The following is a 21,436-nucleotide window of genomic DNA, read 5'->3' on the forward strand; positions in this document are numbered from 1 at the left end:
TCTTCTGCACCACTCGATTCATAGCGACGGACTACATCCACATTAAAAAACAACCAAATTAAAATGTATGCACAATACGTACTGTTTGTAAATTACGAGACTGTTTCACTCCTAACGTCTGATCTGACAGGAACTGGAAGGAGGCTGGCAATGTTTGTATCTGCCCACTGCCGCCAATAACAATATTAATTATAATAATAATGCTGTGCAGGATCTGCAGTAATACAGCAGCCATTTAATAACTTAGAGTTTTGTTATTAAACTCCTATAATAACTGCTTTCACAATCATCAGGAGAAAGGAAATTTATAAGCATTGAGTGAAATTTTTAAGGTATCTAAATCATGCCATGGAAACTAGTAACGTACGATCTGAATTTTTTATAAAGGTACAATATGAAAATTACACGTTTTTACATTCGCAGAGGCGATGAAGATATGAAATATTACTGGAACTACCTTAGAGATTTGGAGATTCCTAGTAAACGATGATGAAACTGGAAATTCAGTTTTTTTCTGATAGTTTTATCTTATTTTGTAAAAAGATGATCAACTTGTTTTCATGAAATTAAAGTTTGTCTATTTTGCGAACACGTTTATCGAAACTACAACACAGAAAACAGACATGATAGAATGAAATATTCAAAGGTGTCTACCGTCGAAGTGTATGTTACTTGACAGCAACACAGTAATAGGATTTCCATATTTACACTGGTTAAGTGGACATTATGAGTTATTTGTACCTGGAATATTCCACACAATCGTGTTTGACAGGCAAAGCTAAATATTTTACTTTTACACAGTGAAGCTTTACGCTATCGAGAGAAGACAAATGGTGGTGTACGCTTTTTTCTAGAGTTAAAACGTCGGATCTGACATGATGAATGTCAAATATCTTTAGAAGAAACAATAGCACAGCACCGACTACTTATAATTGACAGCAATACTACGATAGAGCGGAATAGGCAGACGAAAAGCAAATGAACGCAGATTACCATTTGTTCTTTGTAGCGCAAAGATTTCCATAAAAATAATGTTAAGTGATTACGTAGTTTTAATGTGGCCCTCACAGAAACTGAAAGAAAAATTAGATAAAATTTTTACAATAACCTTTTGTATACACAGTGTAACGTTCATGTCTTTTCTGGATAAATATTGGTGTCGATGTGTTTGAAAATAGTGAAGATGGGCTTTTCAATCTGCATTCCGTAGTATTTCAGTTCCTGCAAGTTCATTCTGGTCCGTGTAGCCTGGATTCAGCGATCGGGGGTGATTTTGTGTTCCGATGTGCTGTGACTCTTTTATACTTTCATAGAGAACTAAGTAAAAAACTTTTTCTTTTAACGACACTTGCACTTATATTTTCCACGTAAGCATTTTTCTTACAGAGTATTGTTATGTCTTCTCGGTACAACTATCGCTCTCAACAGCTCACCTCAGACAGAAAAATCTATTTAAAAAATAAATGCAGTCTAATCTTCAATTTGCTGCTTACACATAGTATGTTTCTTGGTTATCATTACTATGTGCAATTTAGCGTGAGCTCTTATAAGATAATAAATTTTATCGTCCAAACAAACAGGGAAAATGACGACTGTTTTTTCTTTATGTTTAGATACGTTATTTCCGTCCTCACTGGAAACTGGCGTCAATAACTTTACTTCCTTCGAGGACAGTATGCAGTATATACAGTGGCGGTCGAAATAATAGAGCCACCTCTATTGACGAGATTAAGAACTAGGATATCTATTAGTTCGCGAAATCGCCACGAGCGCCGTGTTGTCAGTCCCTTGTAGACAACATCAGAGAAGACGTTGCTGCTATCTTTAGTCGTCCGAAAGGAAGCGTTTGAGCTAGACGTGTGAAAAGAGGCATAAAGGTAAGAATCGTATGGGTCAAAATAATAGAGCGGCTTTACACATGTGCCTTTAAATTGATTTTTATGCAGTTGTTTTGTATGTAAATTGACGTGTGGTTTTGTTTACATTCGTCTAGATGGGCAGAGCAAAGCATACCAGTGAAGATGAGCGTATAGTAATGTTCCGGATGTTCAAAAGTGGGATGTCCATGAATAAAATAGCCAATGTCTTGCACGTTTCGCGAAAACGAGTCCAGAACGCCATGAGACGGTCAAAACAAACAAGGCCGCAGGTGGAGAACAGGGGGCGACCTCGTGTAACTACTCCTCGCGTAGACAGACTCATCACTAGGGAAGTGAAGAAAGACCCATTTTTGTCAACACCACGACTGAAAGCCATTTTGTTTAGCGACGAACATGATGTTCAACCATCAACCTCAACGATTCAAAGACGACTGAGATCTGCAAAATTGAATGGGCGCATTGCAAGAAAGAAGCCACATGTTTCACAAGCTAATGTTCGGAAAAGGTTAGCCTTTGCCCGGAGAAATGAACAAAAACCTAATACTTGGTGGAGGAACATCCTTTGGTCCGATGAATCCAAGTTTAATAGGTTTGCCTCAGACGGAAAAGTCTATGTGCGCCGCCCACCAAACCAGGAATTTAATCCCAAGTACACTTTAAAAACTGTGAAATACGGTGGCGGAAGTGTTATGGTATGGGGATGTTTTTCGTGGTACGGCATTGGTCCAATACACCGTATCAACGGCATAATGAACGCAGAAATGTACAAAGACATCTTGGCAAATGTGATGCTGCCTTATGCTGAAGAGGAAATGCCGCTGAAATGGAAATTTCAGCACGATAACGATCCAAAGCATACTGCAAGGATCATAAGGCAGGCAGTTTGTTCAAGAGCACAATATCGAAGTATTAGAGTGGCCACCTCAGTCCCCTGACGCATCACCCATTGAGAACTTATGGGAGATCTTAGACAAGAGAATTGACCGCTCAAAAGCTACATCGTCAGAAAAACTGTGGGAAGAAATCCAGAGAGCCTGGTATGCGATCAGTAGTGACGAATGCAGGCGTTTAGTAGACTCTATGGGTAAGAGGTGCAGGGCAATCCTCAAAAATAAGGGTTACCCCACGAAGTACTAATGCAGTCCTATGCAAAAAAGACTGTTCCTGTACGTTTCATAAGACTGAGATCAAGTACAATATATTTGTTTCAATTGGCTCTATTTTTGTGACCCTGTGGTCTGGTATTCTTTTGAATATTATCGATTATTACTGATTATTTTGTGTTGTGTTATCGATATAACTGACTATAGTACAATGTGACTCGGTTGTAATGGTTTCCATCATAGTTCAAACATGTCAAGTAATAAATGTGCACTTTATTCCAAACCTTTGCCAGGTGGCTCTATTATTTTGACCGCCACTGTACATTATGACATTTTATACATGTAATTCATATACAGTCTTACAGTATGAAATGTTACTGTGCGTCTAACATGGCCCAGGAATTTAATCCTTTACTGCTGGACCAGTGGATGATGATTGTGAACTGATTCCGACCCTCTTCTTACGTGTTTGGACCTCAGTCGGAACACTCACATCTGATATTTCACCCGACGTATCGTGCGTTAATTCAACTTTAAAGTAACTCAGTCACCGTTAATTATCTTCTTTACATGGAGGTCCTGCAAAGCACTATCTCCGTAGAACAGTACGTGGCCCTGGATGGATTTAAATCTGTCTCTGGCCGGCCGAGGTGGCCGAGCGGTTCTAGGCGCTACAGTCTGGAACCGCGCGACCGCTACGGTCGCAGGTTCGAATCCTGCCTCGGGAATGGATGTTTGTGATGTCATTAGGTTAGTTAGGTTTAAGTAGTTCTAAGTTCTAGGGGACTGATGACCTCAGAAGTTAAGTCCCATAGTGCTCAGAGCCATATGAACCAAACCTGTCTCTTTCTAGCTGTTGTTGGTGGAAGGGAAAACAATATCTACCATAATTACGAAGTGATGTCAACATTTCATCATTGACTGTCTTGTATTTGTTTCTGTGGGTGTACAATTACAATTACTTAGTAACTTAGAGCAGATACAATATAAAAAAGAAGTAAAACGTACTCCTTGAAGGCTAAATAAGAATTAAGTGACATTTCATTTTAGAGCTCCCTTTGCTCGTTGTTGTTTACATTCCTTCCTTTTCTCGTTGTTGTTTACATTCCTTTAGAGGGTGTCTGCTCGTTGGCAGTCGAGACACCGCCAAGCTGTGATGTCAGAAAAGGCCCCGCCGACAGCAGGTAAAGACGTTTACTCGCCTTAACGCCTCGCCCATAACTTGAACCGTACACCTTTCAGTTTTATTCTGCACAAACGTGAAATAAAACGACCGCGTTCAGTATGTGTTTCATGACTTTTTTCCTGCGTAATACTGCTTTACTATTTCGACACCATCATCTTTCTTTATCATAAACACTGAGTGGAAAACGTCGTTTACTTAAATGCCACGTAACACAGTAGTTGGATGTTGTGGAGTTTTAAGTTTTTTGTGTTTTTGACTGGGCGCAGGTTAGCCCTTATTGATAATTCACGATAAATCTTCATAATATTAGCTCACAAATCACAATTTGTACATTTCATAGTCACATATGGATATTTTGTGTTTACTGTCTTATTTATAAATTTTTATTTATATTAATTTTCGTCATTCTTGATTACTTAGTCTTTATTACATTTAATTTAGTGTCCATCCTTCATTTATGGAAGTGGTTATTACTTTTCCACCGCAATGGGGTACATTCTTTTGCGACAGCTAAACAGTACTGTCCGACTTTCCTTTCTGTTAAGCCGTCTTGTTTGGGTCCCCCCGCCAGAACTGCAATGTTGCCAGCGCGTTAGTTAACAGGAATAAGCTGGCACCTGCGGTGCTAGTCCGTGCGACTGCACGCCCATACTTGTCTGGTGTCCCATAAACGCCCCTCCATGGAATACGGCGGGTGTGGCCGAACGACGCGAGGAAGAAGTCAGAACTGGTCCATACGGCAAAACCTACATAATGTAGGTTTGCTGCACCATCACCAGCAGATTTCTCAAGTAACAGTTCGCCCGCCCATAACGGTTGTAGTCCTACCACCGTCCAGGGAACACTTCGTCGTACACACGTTGATGTTCGTACAATTGAAGTCTATGCTCCGTAATTTGAACATTTTAACACATTTTTAATACGAAGACTGTAAATGCATCTCACGAGTCGTGTCACAGTTTCATTTCCGTGCACCTTTACATCACTTTCAAGTACAAAGCCATTATAATATAGTTTTCGACACATGTTTACTCTGAAATACGTACTGCTATTTATAATTTGTGTCACAAAAATTTTGAAACCAAAGTTTTTAAAGAAGGAGAGGGCTTTCCACGTGTCAGTTTTCTTTGTATTATATTGTTTTAGGTAGAGAAGGAAATTTTAAGGTTTATTTTGGATAATTCGCGATTTTTCCTATTTCAGACACGTTTTTTATCGGTCAATTTTTCACACCCCATCAGGATTTTCATCATAGTTCTGTCAGATCTAAGCTTTTAGTACATTCAGCAGCATCTGATGGGTGATTTCTACAGTACCCACCTAAATGCTGCGATAGAGGGGCACGTATCAGAGAGTACATTTCAGTAGAGAGTCTGACTACACTATTAAAAAAAAAGTTTTGGAAAAAGGCAAGGGAAAAAATAATACAGCGTGACTTAATCTTGAATACGTCTACTGTGTATTATGTACATATTGACGTGGACGAGGTCGGTAAGGAATTGGCACTGTGTCTTCCTTCTGTTTTCCTTGTTTCTGTTTACAAAGCGATACGATTTACATCGTCTCAATTTTACTGTTCCGGTTAAGTTTGCGTAAATGTTTAGTGTTACTTGTTTATGCTGATGCAAGTAAATATTTGTCTTGAGTCACTTTCACCTTAATTATCCTTATTACTACGGATATGTGCAGATTTATACCATTGTTTATTTGACAAGTAGTCTAGTGGTGTTAAAGCAATTCTTTAGTTCATTTTGGTACAGAACGTAAGTTTCACAGTTCTATTAAGCTGATATTTTTGTATGCTGACAGTATAAAACATTTGAACTCGCATAATGTAGCAAACAGTGAAAGACATTAATGCAAGAATGTATTTTAAGTAATATCTTTGACGTTCATAGGTGATTATCGAATCATAATGCGTTATTTGAATATGCAAATGATCGCATCTGTGTGAGGGGCGACAGAGTTGTCGTTGCCCTGATTTTTGAAATAGTTTCTGCTCTGACATGTGAAACGAACATTATCAAGTGATTTACAACCCAATGCTTTCGTGTCTCACTGCGTGTATCATCTCTTCCGTCACTCATTTTCTACTCACTTATGGAAGTTCTATCAGTTCTGTTTCGTCTATGTTGCCGGTGTGGAAGCAAGACTGTGTCCCGGTACCTGTAGCTATTCGTCGAAGTGTGCATCAATCAAAGTAAGACCTATCATACAGCTTTGTTTAGTGCTTGGCCAGATTCACATTCCGCTAAAACGGTGTTTCAATAACCTGGCCGTATTGCCGAAGTTATTCATCGTAACTATTGTTGACTGCTCCTGGAAGACACTTTAGTATTCTCTTCCGTTTCTTCCGCTGGGCGCTGTTGGTTTCATTTCAGTGCTAATATTCAGCCCAATGTATTAGAAATGAATTTTGGTTGTTTAGTGGTTGAGTCCTGGGTTTGTTTGAATCGATAACCAGCACGTCCCATATCACTCACGACGCCCGTAAAGCAACCAACATAAATGTGAAATATTTTGCATTTGTCTAACTTGTTTATCCAGTTTTCTATGTGGATTTAGTTAATTAGTTGAATAAGTATTTGATACTTTAAATTATGTAAAACTTGTTCTGCCTATGAAATGAGATTTTGACATGCGCTGTTCTCTTTTGTGGGTTCTGGTCAACTCCACGTTATGTAATCCTAATGGTCTGTTAAGCGCCTCAGCACTCGCAACAGTCATCTGGGGTGTATGTAGTAATTTTATTCAGTTCATTCCAGTCCTCTCATTTCTTGACTGACTACAAGGTCTTCTATTTTCTACCCTTATTCTGGAAGTGTGCGTGCCTGTAATCTGCAAAGATTTATTAGCGGGGCTGTTCCTATGTGCCCTTACAGTTGCCCGGCTCCTGGTGGATGTTACGATTTCTATCGTGACTTGTTTGTTCTTCAGCCAATCGCTTCAATTAATGAGTTTAGCACCTTGTGGAGGTAAATCTTACCCTTTCTTTACCTGCCTCAGCCTTAGGGAGGAGTTTAATTCCTCAATCCAGCTTGAGGCCAGCGCTGGTCCATTAGGATTCCTTTTATCTTAAGATAGTTTTATATGGCTCTAGAGAGTAATTGTGGTCGAGTTTATTAAGTTGATTTTACACGGCCAATGTGATCCCAAAGTGGTGGTTTTAAGAATAATTTGTAATCCCTTTTATATGCTGAATTGTTGAGAGTGAAACAGATTTGTGTTAGAAGCCTGTTTATATATATTTATGATATCTTTAAATTTCTTGTGCTATTTACGTGATTTAATGCATATGCTCCTTTTAATGGGTGCTCGATTTATCCTGTCTTATTTAGTGTTTAAGTATATCACTCGCAAATTAAACTAACTAATGCGGTTCCCTGTAACACGTGAATTTGCTTAGTTCTCCGTGTTCTACGATTTATCTCGTCGGAAAGTGTTTCAGTGCTATACTGCATACCACTCAAATCTGAACCAAGATGTTCTCCACTTTAACTGTTTACTCGCTCATTTTAATGGAATTTAAAATTTCAAAATTTGTAAGCCTTAATCTGTTTTGTGTAAATTTTTGTCAGTATAGCTGTGACCTACCTAATCAATTTCAACACGTAATTGTAGGTGTTTTAACTGGGTTTGTTGCAATAAATGCAAACATAAAGTGAAGCTTGTGGGTGATTCATATTCCCCGGTTCCTCATCCTTAGTAGTGCTAGAACTAATTTTTTTATTAAAACTTGTGTTAAGATTTTTCGGTGAGTTACTGGGAGAAAAGAAAAGGGGCGCTACACAAATGTTATTAAATCAGATTTTATCATCACTAATGTTATACAGCCCCATATAATTAACAATAATTGAAAATGATAAACACATCAATTTTGTGATTTCATTGTCTGCTTTCATTTTTTGCTTTTATATTTCAGGAGAATCATTCCATTCCCCAGAGTCATATCTACATACATTAAAAGTATAAAAATTAGGAGCACCACGAGCAACGTGTGAAGGCACATATGCCACAGTCACTTTTTTAGTGTGAATATCATTTGGCAAAGCAACCTCGTTAACGCTGCGAAATATCTCGCTTCTGATGACAATTTCGCCGTAAACCAAGCATATTGAAGTATTTTCTCGAGAGTTCGAGCCAGCAATTGATTACGGATCTAGGTGAGCATTTTATTAATTACATCGCTTGTACCTAACAGTTCTGTTTCCTGTGGGATGAGATTTGGGCACTTGTGTAATAAATTAATATCCTTAAGCTGCTTAGGGACATCGGGGAATACGTAACTCTTTCTCTGCCATGGTGACAAGTGACGTTTTCAGGATCAACTCTTGACAGCAGCCGAAAATAACAAAACCCAAGAACCGTACGTTCTGACCACAGAAACTGACTGCTCTAGCCAATGTTCCTCAAAAATCGAAGGGTGAGAGGAAGTCATTAAAGACGGAGCACACGCTCGAATTACGAAAGAATGGGGAAGAAATCGACCGTGCCTTGTTCAAAGGGACCATCCCGGCATTTGCTAGTAGCGATTCAAGGAAACTACGTAAAACTGATATCTAGATGTCCGGCTGCATATTTGAACAGTCGTGCTCCTGAATGCGAGTTCGGTGTGGTAACCACTGCGCCATTTCGGTCATAACTTTCCTCCATGGGCGTTGTTTGCTGGGAGTTAGTTAATTATGTGTTCCATTGATCAATAGCACGGAAAAACCGTTATGATGTGGAAATTGTCAAATGCACAAGAAATGCGCACAGGAAATAAGTTTTTTTTTACATTATAGTGTTATACCTAAATATTTCTATTATCTATCCCGTTCCCTTAAACGGCACAAAATGCATATATTATATCTCCAGATTTATTTACTCATATTCAAGAATTCGTCTATGGTATAGGAAGAGTTGTCAAGGAGGTATGATTTCAATTTGTTTTTGAAACTGTTACTGCTGTCTGTCAGACATTTTATTTCATCTGGTAATTTATCAAAAAGTTTTATACAAGCATATTTTACCCCTTTCTGAGCCAAAGATAGATTAAGTAAAGGATAGTGTAGGTCTTTCTTTTTTCTGGTATTGTAATCTTGAATGTCGCTGTTGATTTTAAACTGGTCCATGTTGAGAAAAAATTTCATTACTGTGAAACAGTTGTGAGAATTCGTAACCTTTTAAACAGATGCCTACAAGATGTGCGACTATGAACCCCACACATTATTCTAACTACTTTCTTCTGAGCAGTGAATACCTTTTGCCTAAGTGATGAGTTGCACCAGAATATTATTCTGTATGACATTAGAGAGTGGAAGTATGCAAAGTATGTTAGCTTACTAATTTCTACATCGCCAAAATTGGCAGTTATTCTGATTGCAAAAGTTGCTGAAACCTAGTCGCTTTACGAGATCCAAAATATGAATTTTCCAATTAAGATTCTCATCTATATGTTCACCCAAAGCTTTAGTATGCTCTACCCTGGCTACAGACTTTTTTTGATGTGTTATGTTTATTGAAGGAATTATACTTTTTGCAGCAGACAATTGGATGTACTGTGTTTTTTCAAAGTTCAGAGCAAGCCCATTCGCAGGAAACCAATTTATTACTTTTCCAAAGATCTTATTTGCATCATTTACTATCGGATTTTCTTTTACTGGATTAATAATTGTGTTTGTATTATCAGTAGACAGTGTCAGTTCAGCATCTTGTTCACATAAGAAGGGAGGTCGTTCACATTTATCAAGAACAGGAGGGGACCCATGATCGAGACTTGTGGAACACGTAATGTAATTTCACCCCAGTTAGATGAAGTGGCAAACACCTCTGAATCACGTGAAGTATATAAAGAGACTTTTTGCTTCCTATTCTGTATATGTAAACCACTCATGTGCTGTTCCATTTATACCATAGAATTGAGATATACCATAGAATTGGGATATCCCTGGGGGTGCATTCAGCTGCCAGGAGGAGTGTCCATCCTCCAGGCACATTGTCCTCTTTCCTTACGGATGTATTAGAGTAGTGTCTAATATTTATTTGTAGAGTCAGGTTAGTGTGATGGATGAGTGTATGGTGTTAGGTTTGTGTAGTATTATGGTGATGATGATGGTGGTGGTGGTTGTGGTAGTGGTGGTGATGGTAGTGGTGGTGGTGGTGGTGAGAGGAGGTAGAGGGTGATAACAGGTGTCAACGTACAGCCTATGGCTCTTGAATTGCACCAAGGGCACAGCCGACGTTAACAATGAGCCCAACCAACGCATGGATCATCAACAATCTTTTTACATGCCTTCACTTGATGAGCCACTGCGGAGAGGTTTGCAGTTAAATGGAGAACATTGGCTCAAATATTGTGATCATAAAGTAAACGCGACCACCTCTCCTACAACTCCAGTCCAAATATTAGCATTGAAAACTTCATCCACCACCAGGGTTCCTACCGGCTTACTTCCAAACCACACACTACCGCATAGACTATGGGGAAGGGTTTGCTGAATGTGGGCAGTTAGCTAGTTAATCAACACTGAAATATTCCGGGGGGGGGGGGGCGGTGGGGGGGGGGGGCTCTATCATGCAGCGTGACTGCACACGCTAGGATGTACTGCATACTGTGTACAGCAGTTGAGTAGTGTGTGGTAAGTAGGAACTCTTTGAAGATCTTTACCGACCTAAGTTTTAGCAGATAATCTGTTTTTCGAAGAATTAACGCCAGGTTGTGTTAGGTCTCATAGCGTCACATAGGAATATCCCAACTTCTATGATAATCTACCATCATAAAGCGTTGGGATCGAGAAAGCATATTGATGAAATATTACATGGTCAATGTGTGTACACTCTCAATGGCGTACTCCTTGCAATGCCTCCAGAGGATCACGTGACCTCCGTCCCAAAGCTCATTCCACAGAATATGTTCCGGGTGGAGGTATGCTGCAAAGAGTGGATAACACAGAATCCATAATATCTGGTGATATTACATCACACATTGCCGCTTTAAACATGTTCTGGAAAGTGTCTGCGAAGTGCAGAAAACACTCCTAAGGAAAGATGTCTTCTACTGAGTAAACCATTCTTACAGATACGAAGAAGCCTTTTCAGTTATCGCTCGTCTTATCGTATCAGATAATCACGGCAACAAGCTCAAAGAAACCGTAGTCGATGCTGGATCGAGATTGTCGGCCGATAACAACCCCAGCAGTTAGTGAGATTCGCCGAAAGCTTCGAAGCAAAAGAACTGTACGCTCGCTGTGGTACATTTTCCTCACTGAACAACATAAATAAATAAATACTAACGGGGTAGGAATCATACGAGTACTATTCAGAAAGTAAGGCCCAATCGGTCGTGAAATGGAGACAACTATGAAAAATCAAAAATGTTTTATTACAAAAAGTCGGCTACACCTTTCACGTACTTCTCTACGCAGTCTCCGCTGTGACTTAGACATTCGTCGTACCGCTGTGCCTTTGCAGTACCCTCGTTATAGAAGGCAGCCGGCTGTGCTTTCCGTCAATTGTCAACGCTAGTCTGCACCTCGTTGTCTGTGTTCCCATAACCAGTGGTTCGTGTGGGCAGAGATGACTGTCAAGGGGAGCCAGTCATGGTCCCTATGATGGGTGATCAGAGCGAGGCCGACAATCTCCATGGAGAAGGAAACGCATGGCGGTTATCTTACGTGCGCTGCATGCCATCAGGCGAAATCTTTCGCCAGGGCCTCAGCCTCGGCGGGATACACTATTGTTCTACGCACCCCTACGTCATCACTGTGTGCTCAGAACTGAAAAGAGCGACGTGGCGCGATCGACGGGCATACTAGAGACACTGCCCAACACGTGTGTGCAGAGCTTCATCACATTTTCACTGTGGTTTCCATTTCGCGTCCGTACGGACCTTACTTTCCGAATATCCCTTGTGCATTGCTTAATCAAAATTCATTCTATTTGGGTCACCTGCAGTTCACGTAAGTCTGGTACTGAAGTCCTGATACAGTGTGTAGGTAAAATTCTGAGTATCGTACAGAAAGGTCTCGTACACAAACACAAATGTAATATCGATACCAATGAAATTGTATGTAATATCATGACATTTGTACTGAAAGAATATAACAAAATTTGGACTGTAAACGTTTGTGGTGTATTTTCTACCAGGCATACATGCATACATAATTTTATTATTCTATACGAACAATGAAATGCCACAAGTATTTAAAGGAAACGAAAAGGCTTATGTCTCAGATATATCTTGAGTTGAGCTGGATATCATCCCTTAGGACACAGTTCGTTGTGTAGTAATTTCGTGTTAACTGAATCTTTCATTGGTTCTTGGCAGAACAAATTCATAACTGTAAATGAAAGGCTAAAACTGTGGGTTTTCTACAGTTCTAATTTATTTGGCTGACTGGTTTTTAGCTTACAAGACCATCATCACAATTAATTGACGGTCATCGTCAAAGAGGGTACAGTATTGCTTGGTGATCAGCTCTAAAAATATATTACAAATTGGGAGTAAGGTCCGACCAGAGAGTACAGTAAATGTCATCATTGACAGGGCAGTGGTAACACAATTGAAAGCGGTCATGTTAAAGAGTAAATATATAAATGTGACAAAGCACAGATATCTTGAGTAAACACCGAAAAAGAAAAGCTGTCTGGCTGTTCTACCACACGTAGATCTTCTCGTCCGTGAAACGTAATTCTCGGCCAACGTTATCTTTTCTTCCAGCTTATCCTTACATACGAGTGCGATTCCCCCCCCCCCCCCCCCACCACCACACACACACACACATGATAATTCCGTTTTATATATTTTTGTAGTTAGTTCCACTTATTTACCGTTCACCGTTACATTTTCAGTTACGTTGCCACTCCGAGGTCGAAGATGACATTTACTCTGTGTTTGCTCCTCGGCGTCCACGTGTAATACGTTTGTCAGGTTGTTCACCAGTATTGCATTGTTTTTGACAGCGACAGGCTGATGACGTCCATATAAGTCTAAAACTGGTCAACAAAACGCATCAGTACTATAGAACATCCTCAATTTTGTGATTTTCGATTACAAAACTGTAGTAATTTCAGATAGCGGCAGTTCACTTCACGTTGAAACGCAGAGGAAGGAAGAATAAAAGAGAGGGACCGAGCATGATAGGGGGAGATTAGAGGGTAGCATAGAGAAATTAAGATCAGATTAAGCGTGGAGGCAGAGAAGTGGCAGAAACCTTGCTTCTGAGTCCAACTATTGTAACTGTATCGGCACTGAGTTATGCTCTCTACAGTCTGCAGGAATTTTGTATATTATCACTATCCCACTTTATGTAAGGGCAAGGCATCTGTAAGAAGACTCAATCTCAATGACTGCGGGCAGTTACAGATCGGCTGTGACGCCATCAGCCGTCGTGTAGATTCCGCGGTCATACTACGCTGTTCAGTCTTGTGGTGTTTGCGACAACGTTGCAGGCCTCGTCCGTAGCGTCGACGAGGCAGTCGGTCCATGGCACCCAGGTGTTGTTCCAGCGCCTGGGATCGGCCAGGCCGGGGTACGTGGTCGAGTCCTGCTGGGGCAGAATTGGCTGCGACAGCGCCTCCAGGCGCTCCAGCAGCATGGACAGCACCTCCTCGGAGGCCGCGCCGTCGCCCGCCTCGCACGGGTCGCGGCTGACGTTGAAGACGCAAACGTCGCTGCCGTTGACGACGGCGCACCGCGGCTGCTGGGGGCGGTCAGGACAGGAGACGGTGGCCTCTGCGCGGAGCCTCAGCATCACCTCGGCTGGAGTGGAGTTGCCCAGCGTGCTGGAGATGGCCCGGCCCGCGGCGCTGGACAGCACCTGCTCTGGAGTGTAGACTGGGGTGTAGACAGCGTTCTCCCGGCCAGTCGACCCCTGGTAGCCAGTGTCGGAAGCGCTGTTCTGCCGGCCTGTGGCACGTAGTATTACAATACCCAGTCATACAAAATTAGGAAATCGAGAGCAGCAGTTTAAGGAATAAGAATATAAGTGAAACAGGGGCAATTACTAATACGCTCAGGAGCCGAAACATTATGCCTAGCTATATAATGAAGTACTGATCCGACTTTGGGATACAATACAGCAGAGATGAATAGCATAATCCCGAGAAGTCGTTGGTAGGTTTCCAGAGATATGTGAGACCAGTTTTCTACGCACAGGCCACGAAATTCCCTGACCTTAAGAACTGCTAATAACTGAGTGCACACCTGGCGAGAAATATTACATGACGTTCCAATCAGGCGAATTTGGTGGCGAAGCCATCAACAAGAGTTTCCCCATCACGCTGCTAAAACAACTGTATTACAGTTCTGGCCTTGTGTCATGGACATTTTTATAGCTCGAAGATGGCGTCGCTGTCGAGGAAGGCATCAAACATGAAGGCTTGCAGATTGTCCGAAATAGTGTTCTCGTTCTCCGTAGCACTCACGGTGCCTTCGATTACTACCACTGGTCACCTAGAGGCTCTGGTAAAGGTCCCCCAAAAAATTGTACTGCCCCCATTGGCACGCATTCGAAGTACAGTGCATTTATCAGGCGGCTGTTCGCTTGAATCACTGCGCAGTCGTCACAACCATGGATGTGATGTAATAAAGATGGGGATCACCTAGTCAGTCGACACATTTACACTGCTCCGCGGTCCATTCTCGATGATCCCCTCTAAGGTGCTGCAGTCATGGACTGTGCGGCTGGTCCCGGAGGAGGTTCGAGTCTGCCCTCGGGCATGGGTGTGTGTGTTTGTCCTTAGGATAATTTAGGTTAAGTAGTGTGTAAGCTTAGGGACTCATGACCTCAGCAGTTAATTCCCATAAAATTTCACACACATCTGAACATTTTTTATGATCCCCTGGGGGCTGAAAGCACCGTTAACAATGCCGTTCGGTCATTACGCTAGGGTCACGTGCTGTGGAGCCTGACTGTCAACAATACAAGGCCAATGGTGTCCTACGAAACACTTGTCCCTGCACTAGCGTTGTACTCAGTCATCAGACCTGCACAAGGATCGCCGTCTGTCCTTTATAGAGCGGACAAGGTCACGATCTTGGTTAAAATGGTTCAAATGGATCTGAGCACTATGGGACTCAACTGCTGAGGTCATTAGTCCCCTAGAACTTAGAACTAGTTAAAGCTAACTAACCTGAGGACATCACAAACAGCCATGCCCGAGGCAGGATTCGAACCTGCGACCGTAGCGGTCTTGCGGTTCCAGACTGCAGCGCCTTTAACCGCACGGCCGGTCACGATCTACCACGTTGTGTGATGAGATGCGGACCTTGTCACCTGCTCATTGTTTAACTGACATTCAACCATTTTCCTTAGATACTCCCATTAGCAATGCCCGAGCAGCTGAGCAATTTCTCCGAGTACGATTGAACGTTCCCAGGCGCTGGGCCATAACAAACTGTCAAAGTTGCATATTCATTTGCGGCCATATCGTCGATAGAATGATTACCCTTTCTTATCACTTCAGCTTGATGGTCACTTCTGAGTTCGCTGTCATGTAGGTGCTGTTCAGAGCGTCCAATGTGTAACGGACGAATGCCATAGATAGCACTATTACAAAATGAGGGACTTTCATCTGGGTTTCATTGAGACTCATTGTAGTAACCTATGGCACCGTAACAAGTATGTACAACTTGAACAACGTTTCTGACCCTCCGTGCTCGACGTTTTCCCCGACGACGATGTCACCTTCCAGCAGTGTAGGTGTATGTGCTTCAGTGCCAGAGCTGTCAAGGGTAAATAACTGACGTTGATGTCTTTGCCCCCAAAGCAGCCTGACCTGAAGCCGATGGCACATCTGAGACGCTATCTGGCGCCACCCCCGTCCCCACAGGCCACCAGCCAAAAATGTGAGGGTATTGCGTGGGTTGCGCATAGGTAACTGATGCCACGTACTTCCCATAAACTAATCTACCGACCTATTTACTTACGTACCTATTTATCGAACTGAAGTCATGTAGAATCGTTGCTGTGTGGCGTTCGAAAGCTAGCACGCCATTAAGCAGGTGGTATACCATGGTCAGTGTAGGTTTCAGCTACAAACACATTAGAGAAATATGGGAGAAAAGATTTACGGGTATGTTCAGCTACACTACACTAAAGTGACAAACAGTCATCGGACAGTGATAGGCACATATACAAATGAAGGTAGTATATCGTACACAAGGTAGGAAATTGGAGTACATTGGCGGGGAAGTCATTTGTACTCAGGGGATTTACGTAAAAGGTTTTCGACGTGATTAGAGCGTCATCAAGGAAATTAACAGGTACGGACCACGAAATGGTCGTTGGAGCTGCACAAATCTCACATTCCTCTTCGAAAAATCGTTAGTGAATTCAATATTCCGAGATCCACAGTGCCAAGTGTGTGCCGAGAATACCAAATTTCAGGCATTACCTCTCACCACGGACTACGCAGTCGCCGACGGCCTTGACTTAACGACCGAGAGCAGCGGTGTTAACGTAGACTTGTCATTGGTAACAGACAAACAAAACTGAATCAAAAACCGCAGAAGTCGATGTTGGCACTTACGGCTCCGTTACGACAGTGCGGCGAAACGTGGTCTTAATGGGCTAAGGCAGTAGATGACCGACGTGAGTGGCTTTGCTAACAGCACGACATCGCCTGCAGGGCCTCCACTTTGCCCGTGACTATGTCGGTTGTAACCTAGACGTCTGAAAAACCGTGTCGTAGTCACATGAGTTCCAATTTGAATTGTTAAAAGGTTATGATGGCTTTCGAGTGTGGCAAAGACCCCAAAGAGCCATATACCCAAATTGTCAACAAGGCACCGAGCAAGTTGGTTGTGGCTCCATAATTGTGTGGGCTATGTTTACATGGAATGAACTCAGATCCTCTGATCCAACTCAATCGATGATTGACTGTTAATGGTTACATTAGGCTACTTGGAGACCATTTGCAGTTGTTCATGTACTTCGTGGTCCTAAATAACGATGGAAATTTTGTGGATGGCATTGCACCGACGCTGCTCCAACATGAATCCCACAGAATATTTATGGGTGACAATCGAGAGGCCACTTCGTGCATCAGAAACATCTTTGCAATTGTCCGCAGCTCGTGGTCGTACGGTAGCGTTCTCGCTTCCCGCGCCCGGGTTCCCGGGTTCGATTCCCGGCGGGGTCAGGGATTTTCTCTGCCTGGTGATGACTGGGTGTTGTGTGATGTCCTTAGGTTAGTCAGGTTTAAGTAGTTCTAAATTCTAGGGGACTGACGACCATAGATGTTAAGTCCCATAGTGCTCACAGCCATTTGAACCATCGCAATTACGGAGGGGTTCAGAGGCAGCATGACACATTATTATTGCAAGGGACTTCCAACAACTTGTTGAGTCCATACCACGTCGGACTGCTGCAATACGCCGTGCAAAAGGAAACCGAACAGATATTAGGAGGTATCCAGTGACTTTTGTTACCTAATTGTATTTGTAAAGTTCTTAGAAGTGCGCGTCTTGATGATCCAGAAAGGCTACTTCACATCCATCAAACTCTGCTGAGGAGTGCACCCTACTGACTCGCAGATCCTGTATGAGACTTGACAGGTGGTGTGCAGGTTCTTGGTGAGGGGACGGACGGTGCTGAACAGTCGAGGTTACGAGTAAGGGCACGTGATGGTAAACGTCTGCTCACCTCTGACGAGCTTCCAATCGTCCAGTCGTATGGCGGCGTTGCCAACCACTTCGTCAACGTTGATCAGGAGTTCTGACCGCGGAGATCCGAAGCCAGTCACCAGCTGAGGCCACTCATTCACGCCGTCCAGGTCCTCCGGAAGGGAAGATGCATTGCCTCCTAAAAAGTAAAGTATATCTTCTGTATACGCTATAAATAGGCACAAGAAAAGGACAGGCAAGTTTATTCTGGAGAGTTGCAGCAACTGTTGTAAACTTTAATCAATAACTCAAGAACAGTCTTAATCGCATTTATTATTGTTATAATTCCGCCAACCGGTTTCAATCCGACGTAGGAGTCATCTTTGGGCGCTTACACCATTGGTCGACGGCATAACTATAGTTTTCTGCCGTTATGTAGACAGGAGTGACACCACCAGCAGTCGACCAATGTTGTAAACGCCCGGAATATTATCCCTACGTCGGGTTGAAACCGGTTGGTGGTATTATAACAATAATATATGCGATTACGACTGTTCTTGAATTATTGATTAATCATATTAATCGCAGCTTCTCTCTACAACCACATTGTCCAAAAATCTATTGTTAACTTGTTGATTATCGGTTTCGGTTATTATCGGCAAGCAACAGATTTATTTACGTTAGTTCAAAATGGTTAAAATGGCTCTGAGCAATATGGGACTCAAGTGCTGAGGTCATAAGTCCCCTAGAACTTAGAGCTACTTAAACGAATCTAACCTAACGACATCACACACATCCATGCCCGAGGCAGGATACGAACCTGCGACCGTAGCGGTCCCGCGGTTCCAGACTGAAGCGCCTATAACCGCACGGCCACTCCGGCCGGCTTTTACCTTAGTTATCGCGTAACGCGTCAACATTATTGCTATATGTGTCTCTAGGTAATGCTGAGGTAGGTAAACACGGTGATGAATTTTATGCTGCACTCTGTAACCAAGCTATTCTAATACATTTAATCAAATAGCTTTATTCGTCCTGTACATTTGTCAGTTTTATTCAACTTTTTTATTGTAGATATGAAGACGGTAGACAACGATCGGAGCCGCTAATCATCTATGTCTAATCGCAACGGTGACTAAACAGTGAGGACGTTCCAGAGCCGTTGTGGTACATTGTGTGATAAAGTTGTGTTGAATTCGCCGCTCTTTTCATCCGAGAGCGTTTGCAACCATTGGATCTTCGTTTAATCGATTGGCACTGATTAAAGTTACTACATTACGAGCGTCTTTCAATGAGTAATATCTCAATTTTTTCCCCAAAAACCGATTTATTGTTAAGAGTCAGAATTTGGTGACAATATACGTCAACACGTCTTGTCCATGTCCTGTTTTTCTACGTAGTTTCCACCACCTTCTACGACCGTATGCTAATGGTGTGGAAGAGCAAGCATTCCTTGCTGGTAAAATCTCTTGTGCTTTAGGCATTGCCATGTTTTCACTGCATGACTGGCACTCTCATCATCTTCAAAGTGTGTTTCCCGTAGACAATCTTTAAGCGGCCCAAAGAGATGGAAGTCGGAGGGTGCCAGATCTGCACTGCAGGGTGGATGAGGCACTGATGTTTAACTCCGTTTGGCGATGTGTTCCCGGGTTCTGAGACGTGTGTGGGCGTGCGTTATCGTGTTGGAGCAAGATTTATGCTGCATTCTTGTCCGACCTAAAACATCGGAAACGATTCTTGAGTTTATTCAGAGTCTCTGAATTGATGGTTGACCCTCTTGGCATCGCATCCACGAGAATGGCGACATTGCAGTCCCAGAAGACCGTCATCACGACTTTTCCTGCTAAGGGTGTTTGTTTCCTTCGTTTGAGTTGAATGGGGATGATGCAACTCCATGATTTGCCTTTCTGTTTCCGGCGCAAAGTGGTGCACCCAGCTTTCGTCCCCCATAACGGTCCGCGACAGAGAGGCCTCTCCGTCGCTCTCAAACCCCTCCAACAATCCAGATGAAATGGCCTTTCTTTGAATCTTGTGGTCCGCTGTTAGCATTCACGCACCCCATCGTGAGCACCTCTTTGAGTATCCAAGTGTCTCGATCATTGCAGATGCACTACCAATGCTGACCGACAACTGTAGAGCCAATTGTCGAGTTGTGATGCGCCGGTCGGCACGATTCAGCATGTCTGTAGCAGTGGCTGTCACAGGTCGTCCCGATCGTGGCTGATCATGGAGCTCTGTTTCTGCATTTCCTGAGGCTGTAACTTTCTTTACCCACCGCCCAACTGTGCTCCTACCAACTGCAGCATCGTCATACGCGGCAAGTAAATGTCAGTGGGTGTTCTCCACGGTTTCTTTTTCCGCATACAAGTATCCAATAACAGCACGCTGTTTGTAACGTGAGTCTTATATAGACGCCATTTTGACGCTGTACTACTGCTCTGTCATCTGCCAGAACGGTTCGAAACTTTCCCGGTGAACAGAAAATACATCAAATATGAAGCACCAACAAGTACGTTTGTTGAAGTATATTAATGACTTTTTAACAAAAATTTGGTGCATTATTTGTTGAACGACCCTCGTATTTTCTTCGCCCAGTACTGATTGGAACTCTCTCTATAACTGCTTCAAGGCACAGTCTGAAATGTGTGTCGATATACGTGTGAAGAAAGACTATAGTACTGTCTACCGTCGCTAGATGGTGTTACTGCTTCCAATAGGGGCGCACTACAGCAGCAGTTGGTTCCAATTGTCGAGTACGTCGGTGGACATCGATAACACAACATGGTAGCAGACGAGTATGGGCAAAGATAGACATGAGATTAGTAGCTACATGTGGGGAAAAGGCGCCAAGTGCAGATTCTTGTTTCGTTGGGTATCATAGTTCTATATCTACATCTATATCTACATTGATACTCCGCAAGCCACCCAACGGTGTGTGGCGGAGGGCACTTTACGTGCCACTGTCATTACCTCCCTTTCCTGTTCCAGTCGCGTATGGTTCGCGGGAAGAACGACTGTCTGAAAGCCTCCGTGCGCGCTCTAATCTCTCTAATTTTACATTCGTGATCTCTTCGGGAGGTATAAGTAGGGGGAAGCAATATATTCGATACCTCATCCAGAAACGCACCCTCTCGAAACCTGGCGAGCAAGCTACACCGCGATGCAGAGCGCCTCTCTTGCAGAGTCTGCCACTTGAGTTTATTAAACATCTCCGTAACGCTATCACGGTTACCAAATAACCCGGCGACGAAACGCGCCGCTCTTCTTTGGATCTTCTCTATCTCCTCCGTCAACCCGACCTGGTACGGATCCCACACTGATGAGCAATACTCAAGTATAGGTCTAACGAGTGTTCACAGACTGCACTGACTGTGCTGAAAAACGCAATAGCGTTGGGTGTCCAACAACGCCCAGCCTCGCAAACACCTGATGATGGGCCAAAACCAGTCATGTTTGATGAACTACAGAAGTCAACAGGTCTGCCACAGGGAACCCTCCACACCTGATACATGAGGATTAGAAGATGATGGTCTGTGCATATTGGGTGCCCCATTCCCCCGCTGTTACGGAGAAATAAAAGCGTGTGGAGATATGCCAACGGATGACGCAACAGTACAGTGCTGATCTAGCGGAGTGTTTTGAGTGACTGGTCACCGTCGACTAGTCATAGTTCTTCAAT

General features: G+C 42.8%; 1 protein-coding gene across 2 annotated transcripts in view; it reads right to left on the bottom strand.

Annotated features, from left to right (window-relative positions):
- Positions 1–12,949: 12,949 nt before the first annotated feature.
- The window catches only part of LOC124789527 (arylsulfatase B-like), a 70,620-nt gene continuing 62,133 nt past the window's right edge, over positions 12,950–21,436 (bottom strand). For both annotated transcript variants that reach the window (XM_047256921.1, XM_047256920.1), the window contains exons 8-9: positions 17,798–17,956; positions 12,950–14,058 (exon numbers count right to left, since the gene is read on the bottom strand). In XM_047256921.1, the coding sequence (XP_047112877.1) occupies positions 13,556–14,058; positions 17,798–17,956 (662 nt within the window). In that variant the 3' untranslated portion in view covers positions 12,950–13,555. The remainder of the gene's footprint in view (positions 14,059–17,797; positions 17,957–21,436) is intronic.

This window comes from Schistocerca piceifrons, chromosome 3 (assembly GCF_021461385.2).
Source record: "Schistocerca piceifrons isolate TAMUIC-IGC-003096 chromosome 3, iqSchPice1.1, whole genome shotgun sequence".
In the NCBI taxonomy this organism is placed as follows: domain Eukaryota; kingdom Metazoa; phylum Arthropoda; class Insecta; order Orthoptera; family Acrididae; genus Schistocerca; species Schistocerca piceifrons.